Source organism: Elephantulus edwardii, unplaced genomic scaffold, assembly GCF_000299155.1.
Source record: "Elephantulus edwardii isolate Elephantulus edwardi_28Jun2011 unplaced genomic scaffold, EleEdw1.0 scaffold00092, whole genome shotgun sequence".
Lineage (NCBI taxonomy): Eukaryota > Metazoa > Chordata > Mammalia > Macroscelidea > Macroscelididae > Elephantulus > Elephantulus edwardii.
In genome coordinates, this window is record NW_006399842.1 from 233,820 (window position 1) to 241,822 (window position 8,003).

Below are 8,003 nucleotides of genomic sequence, written 5' to 3' on the forward strand. Positions count from 1 at the left end.
AGGCGATCTCTTCCTGTGCCAGTCAGTTGGATCTGATTCTACAGTACACAACAACAACAACAAAAGATAAAAAAAAAAAGAAAAGAAAAAAAAAGAATAACTCATGAGGAACAAATAAAACCTCTTCCTCAAATGTTTTTCCACCTTCAGCTGAAGCAGTACAATTTTTTACTTTTAACTCTGAATCATTGCATTGTTCAATTTTTTATGTCTTCCCTAAACAATCCCTAATTCCAGGCTCTGCTTTTGTGTCAAATTTCAGACACCTTTTAGGTTCTTTTTATAGAAACCTTTATTTGTATCACATGACCCTACCAATACCATCATATTTCTGTAAACTAACCAATATCTGTTCTAGTCAAGTGAACTCTGATTCCTGTGGCCCCAAATGTATTAGAGGATAATTGTATTCCACTGAATTTTTGATAGCTTATTTTTTAAGGTAGTCAAATCTCTCTTCCATGGAACTTCTGGGTGAACTTGAATCTCTAGCCTTTCAGTTTGCAGCTGAGCATTTGAACTGTTTTCACCAACCAGAGACTCCATACTCTCTCTAGAGCCTGTCTGTTCAGTTTGATCCATGAACCAACAGCATCAACATTACCTGGGACTTTCTTAGAAATGTATACTCTGTCCTCCTGCATCACAATTAAACCGAAACACAATTAGTAGTTTAACAAGATTCTCCATCTAACTTATCCATTGTTTTTGTTAGATGCCATTGAGTCAAATTTTATTCATATTGACGCTGTGAACACAGATTGAAACATTACTCTATCCTGTACTATCCTCATGGTCTCTACCACCCTGAAGTCCATTGCTGTACTCACTGTATCAATCCATCTCATTAAGGGCCTTCCTCTCTTTCACGGACCCCTCTACGTTTGTCAGCATGTAGTCTTTTTCCAAGGGTTGGCTTTTCCTCACAACATACACAAAGTGTGTGGGATAAAGTTTTACTATCCTCACTTCTCAGGAGCACCCTATTTGTACTTCCTCCAAGACAGATTTGTTTGGGGGTTTTTTGGCAGCTCATGGGCTAGTCAATATTCTTTATCAACAGCAATTGGTCCTTCTTTGGTTTCCTTATTCATGGTCCAACATTTACAAGCAAACAAAACAATTAGAAATGCCATACCTTGGATCAGGCACACCTTAGTCTTTAAATGAGTTTAATTATTCTTTGGTATATTGGAGAGGTCATTAACAGTGGAATTTCCCAAAGTGGCATGCCTTTTTATTTCTTGACCATTCCTATGATGGGTGCTTATTGTGGATCCAAGTAAAATTAAATCCTTTGCAACTTTTGTCCATCAATCATGATGGTAGCTATTGATCCAGTGATAAAGATTTTTGTTTTCTTGATGTTGAGAGGTAACCCCTATAGAAAGTTGCATCTTTTAAATTCTTCAGTAAAATCTTCACTTTCTATAGGCAAAGTTGCATCATCTGATGATTCTTCTTCCAATACGGATATCACATTCTTTTTAATATAATCCAGTTTCTTAAATTATTTGCTCAGGTGGCCTATGTGCGCAATTTGGAAGACACACAGTTCAAGGCCATCAGCTACTCTGCCGGAGAAGGATGGGCAATCTCCTCCCATGTGATTAACTAACTGCTTCTGAAAACCTGCCAGAGGGTCAGCTATGGGTCAGCTCAAACTTTATGGTAGACAACAAGAACAACAACAGAGTGAATATATATGGAGAAAGTATACAAATCTGACAAAAATGTTTTCTTATTTTAAACCATACTGTATGCACTTGTTCTGTTCAAATGATATTCTTGATCTATGTATAGGTTTCTCAGAGACACGATTAAGTGTTCTGAGATTCACATTCTTCTCAATGTTAGCCATAATATATTACCATCACAAAGTCAAATTACTACAATAAAACACAAGTAAACTTGTTTCTGATATTCTCTATTTTCAGCCAAAATTTCTGACATCAGCAATGAAATATCTCATTCAATGATCTCTTCTAAACCCAGCTTAAATTTCTGGATGTTCCCTGTCAATTTATTATTCCAATAATTTCTTCATAATCTTCAGCAAGATTTTACTTATGTGCAATATTAATGATATTTATTGTTTGATAATTTCTGCATTCTGTTGGATTTGCTTTCTTTTTTTTTTCAAATCAGAGCAAATACGAATTTCTTACAGTCAGTTGGTAATGTAGCTTTCTTTTAAATTTCTTGACATAGACTGATGAGTATGTCTGTATCAAGCTTATGTAGGGTTATATGTTTTTGCTGAAATACCTCAATTGGTATTCCTCAAATTATGGGTCCCATTTTTTATCAAAGCCTTCACTGTAGCTTGAACATCTTCTTTCAGTACTATTGGCTCATTATCATATGCTTCCGTTCTTTTTACCTATTCCTTTGATATCCCTTGAATCTGTATATTCCTTCTATCTTCCTTTAATGCTTTCTGTATTTCCAATCATTTGGTATTTTGCCAATAGAATTTTTCAGTATTGCAACTTAAAGTTTGAGTTTGCTCTTCATTTTTTTCAGTTTGCAAAATTTCATCTATGTCATTCCTTTTGGGTTTTTCTAACTTTATGTATTTACATATTTAATTATAATGCTTTTCTTTGTCTTCTTGAACTGCATTTTAAAATAATCTCTTCAACTCTTTTCCTACTCCATCATTTCCTCTCTTTGTTTTGGCTTCTGTACACTGAAGAACAAATTTCAGAGTCTCTTCTGAGATACATTTTGGTCTTTTCTCTCTTTCCTATCTATTTTGCTTTATTCGTGAATAATGTCCTTGATAACATCCCACAATGCATCTGATTATTAGTTTTCAGTTATATTCAACACTACAAAATCTCTTCTTGACATGATTTCAAAGTTATGATGAGATAAGCTCAAGGTTGCATTTTGGCCTTTATTGGCTTTCTTTCATTCTTCATCTTCAATTTGAACATACATATGCATAATTGGTCATCGGTTCCACAGTTTGTCCTTGGCATTGTTCTGAGTGCTGGTGTTGAGCTTCTCCACTCTCTTTTATCCACCAATATAGTCAATTTGATTCCTATGTATTCCATAAGGTCAAGTCTATGTTAATACCTACCATTAATGATTTTTTTAAAAGATGCCGTTACTAAATAATTGATTTAACAAAAGATGCAAATCATAATATAGCAAACTGATATACAAGTGATATTATACCCCATTACAGTCTGAAGAAAATACTCCTGTTGTGTGATAAATACTCGCAAATGCTTTATTCTATTAAAAAGCCAATGTTTAATTTAAAGATGTGTTAATCTTCCACTACCCTCCTCACCATAAAGGAATGTGATGTAGGAGAATGATTATTTTTCTTCACTTTCTCACAAGATATAGACTCTGTTGTTTCAAGAAATAGTTCTATCTCAAGGGAGCTTTGGTGGTCTACTGGCAAGAAGCTGCACTGCAATCTCAAAGGTATGTGGTTCAAATCCACCAGATGCTCTGCTGGAGAAGGAGGGGCAATCTCCTCCTGTACCAGTCAGATCTGATTTGAAGGTACACACAAAAAAATTAATTTGAAAAAAATTAAAGAAATTTTTTTAAATAGTTCTTTCTCAGGAAATACCTATCCCAGTTTGATGAGGGTGTAGAACATATCAGTCTCACCTAAGCTGTATAGCATCATCATAGTTGTTGTTATGCGCCATCGAGTCCTTTCCGACTCATAGCGACCCTATGCACAACAGCCCTAAACCCTGCTCTATCCTGCGCCAACCGCACCGCCTCTGACACACCCATCCCGATTACCCCAGTCACCGAATCAATCCATCTCATAGAGGGTCTTCCCCTCCTGCGCTGTCCCTCCACCCTCCCAAGCATGATGTCCCTCTCCAAGGACCCGTCCCTCCTGGCAACATGTCCAAAGTATGTCAGACAAAGCCCCAGAATCCTTGCCTCCAAGGAGTAGCTTGGTTTAATCCTCTCCAAGATGAATCTGTTTGTTTTCCTGGCAGTCCATGGTACATTCAGTACCCTTCTCCAGCACCACAGCTCAAAAGCATCCACTCTCCTTCTGTCCTCCCTAGTCATTGTCCAACTCTCTGATGCATAACAAGCGATTGCAAATACCATGGCCTGTATCAGGCGCACCTTAGTCTCCAGAGAGACACTGTTGCTCCTGAATACCTTTGAGAGGTCCCTAACAGCAGACTTTCCCATCACGATATGCTTTTTGATTTCCTGACTGCTGGTACCAAGAGTGTTGACCGTGGAGCCGAGCAAACTGAAGCTGTGAACACTCTCAATCTCTTCGTCATCCATCCTGACGCTGCCAATTGGTCCAGTGGTGAGAATCTTTGTCTTCTTGACATTGAGCCTTAGTCCATACTGAAGGCTGCAGTCCTTGACCCTTCGCAGCAAGTGCATGAGGTCCTCCTCAGTTTCAGCAAGCAGGGTTGTGTCATCTGCATAAAGAAAAAGATCCTACAACCATACCCAGTTGCTTCCAAAGTTTATTAAACTAACTCTATCTGACTCAAGTAGTCATTTACTACGTTATGGGTACATTATACCAGTCAGGCTTCAGTACAAGGACTGAAGGGGTGTCAGCAGTATGAAAGGAAGGGAACAAAAATGTGTTGATGGAAAGATTAAATTTGGGTAGGAAAATAAGTTGACTTTAATCTGTTCCCAGAGGAGATTGTTTGAGGCTGAAGTGGCATGGAATCAAGGTCACGGTGAGTGTGACCCAGGCTCAAATCAGAATGTTCATTCCTATAACAACAAAAACTCAAAATGGCAATAATATCTAATCATATATCCCTCATGACAGGAGTTCAGAATGAAGGCTGCATAGTGGAGTGTGGACTTTGCGGGAGGGATTGTATAACAATGAAATAATTTTTCTCTTACTTTTCAAAGAGAAGTGCGGACTGGGCAGGGGTGGGCAGGGAGAAGGTGCAACAACGAATGAATGGAAATCCAAAGTCTGTAAACTTTCATTAAAATTAATAATAATAATAAAAAGAGGGGGGGGAAACCCCAAACACTCAAATTGGAATTTAGTATGCTCGTGGTTCACAAAAGCTACCCAAAAGTGACACAATCTTTGAGACATTTACATGTTATGGTCAGGAAGAGAAGTGTTAGCACCTTCTGAGAGTTGGTAAGGGAGCTTTGGTTATGATAAAGTCTGTAGGGGCTTGCACTGCAAACCCAAAGACAGTGCGTCTTTTGCAGTTTAAATTCACTAGCCACCTGATGGTGAAAGATTGACAATCTCTTCCCATGTGATTTTACAGGGTCTTAAAATCCCACTAGAGTGTCAGCTATGACTTGGTTCTGACTGGATGCCAGTGAATGAGCAAGTGATGATTTGTAAGTGTCAATATGACTTTTCTAGTAGCAGTAGTATCTTCATTATTTATTAGGTTTACTTAACAGATAATCTACTAAAGGTGTACTATGCACCAAAACTTGAAACACACACGGACACACACACACACACACACGGAAAATATTTGCGGAAGAATGAGACAAAGGAAGAGCAACAAAATGAGAAGTGTAAGCAGTAGAACACATAAAAGATGTATTCAGTTGTCCTAGGATGGGCAGTTGCAGTGGCAGTCTGAAAGACTCTTATAACCAGAGCAGTTATATACAGTATAGTTTAAACCAGTTAAAGTTTGAAAGATGAAGAGGGAGGGATGATAATAATTACCCTGAAATAATGGAAGTAAGTAGGCTTTTATGCAACCATATCTTCTCTCAGAAATTACTCATATAAAGAGATCTGAATGAAAATAGAGTTGTAATGTATATGGAATCCCGAGACCATGAGTTGCAATCATGGTCTTAAACAATTATTTACCTGTCCTGTGCCTCAATTATTTATTTTTAAAGAGTAGCAGTACCTATATTTAAGGATTGTTGTAAAGATTTTATGGGCAAAATTTATGTAAAATACTCATAGCAGGAACTGACTCATGGCAGGTAATATATATTATAATTATTCCTATTATCAAGGAACTTCTTTCTCCATGGGAGAAAGAAGAGTAGTCTCCTTCTATAAAGATTCCAGCCTCAGACTTTGTAGTGCCATGTTGTTGTTATGTGCTGTCAAGTCACTTGCGACTCATAGTGACCCTATGTACAATAGCCTTGAACCCTGCTCTATTCTGTGTTGACCTTATTGTGTCTCATTACCCCAGTCGCTGAGAAGTAGTGGCATAGAAAATTAAAAAGGGAAATTCCCTTTGGAGTTGGTCACATTCAGTCTTCCAGGCCTCCAAGTGCTGTAACTATTGAAAAGTGTTGTTAGTATAAAGCTGTACTGAACCAAATTTGGTACCCGGAGTGGTGTCCCGTCCAGACCAATTATAAGCATTATTTTCACTCCAGTTCTATTTTACCTTTTTCTGTGCATTTTTAAGCATAATTCTCAGCTTTCTTGACAAATCCTGAGTTTTAAAATATCTTTTCATTAAAGTACTTTTCCCCTGTAAGGCAGGCTGTATCTTTTTTTTTTGTTTGCATCTATAAGCTCTGAGTGATAGAATGCTGCTGTTTAATTGACAGCTCAGAGAACTATGGTAAGTTTAATTAATTCTGTGTTGTTGTGTATCAAATTGGAACCAACCCATAGCTGACCTCCTTTCATAGGCAGGAAACCTCATGGGAGGAGATTGCCCTTCTCTCTCCCTAAACAACTGATGAGTTCAAACTGCATACCTTTGCCTCAGTAACAAAATTCCTTACCACTATGTCAATAGAGCTATAATGGTACGTTAGTGTTTTATGCTTTCTCTTTTGTCTGCTTTGTGCTTATCAGACAATATCAACTGATAAACTATGTGGCTGATTCCTATTTTAGATATTTTTTGGTATATTACCAAAAAAATTGAGCTATGAAGGAAAAATCTTTTCCCAGGATTGTAGGGAACATTTAGAAGAGGATATTTTAGTTTTATACAAAGAAAAAAGCCCATATTCTGCTCATCAGTTTCCTGAAGGCTCCTTTGACATCCCCATTCCTCAGGCTATAGATGAAGGGATTCAGCATGGGTGTCACCACTGTGTACATGACAGTCACAATTCGAGCCTGGGCCACAGAGTAGCTGGAAAGAGGTCGGAAGTAGACCCATGTGAGAGTGCCATAAAATATGGCCACCACGGTGAGGTGGGATCCACAGGTAGAAAAAGCTTTCCACTTGCCATTGGCCGAGGGAATCCGGAGGACTGCTGTGATGATACAGACGTAGGAAGCAATGATGAAGATCAAAGCTCCATTGATAATAATCACACCCTCTGTTTGAATCATCAGGGTGTTGAGGTGGGTGCTAGAACAGGAGATCTTCATCAGAGGGTAGAGGTCACAGAAGAAGTGGGGGATCTTGTTATCATCACAGAAGGTCAGTCTGCCCATGAGAACAGTGTGCAGCAGTGCATGAAGGTGGGCGAGGACATGGCACACAGCCACCATCTGTGCACACAGCATTCTGGTCAAAATCACAGAGTAGCGGAAGGGGTGGCAGATGGCAATGTGCCTGTCATATGCCATCACAGCCAGGAGGAAGTTTTCCATGGCAGCAAAACAAATGAAGAAATATGTCTGGGTTAAGCAACCCATGTAGGAAATGGTCTTTGTAGTAGAGAAAATGTTCTGCAGCATTTTGGGTACTGTGGTAGAGGTGAAACAGATATCTGCCAAGGCCAGGTTACTGAGGAGGATGTACATGGGAGTGTGGAGGTGTGGAGAAGAGATAATCAATGTGATAATAGTAAAGTTCCCAGAAATATTGATTATATACATGAATAGGAAAAGAAGGAAGAGTGGAATCTGTTCCTCTGGGTGGGTAGAAATGCCCAAGAGAACAAAATGGGACACACTGGTTGAGTTGGTTTCATCCATCTGTTGCCATAAGAACAAAAACATTATTTTTTTATAATTCAGTACTTTTTATAATTGGTTTTTTATTATTAATTTTAATGAAAATTTACAGATATTTTGGATTTCCATTGTTCCTTTTTAT

General features: G+C 38.3%; 1 protein-coding gene across 1 annotated transcript; it reads right to left on the minus strand.

Moving 5' to 3' along the window:
* Nucleotides 1–6,937: 6,937 nt before the first annotated feature.
* Nucleotides 6,938–7,882, minus strand: LOC102848143 (olfactory receptor 1Q1-like). Its single transcript, XM_006890736.1, has one exon. The coding sequence runs from the start codon at nucleotides 7,880–7,882 to the stop codon at nucleotides 6,938–6,940; it is 945 nt and encodes a 314-aa protein (XP_006890798.1).
* Between the last annotated feature and the right edge of the window lie 121 nt (nucleotides 7,883–8,003).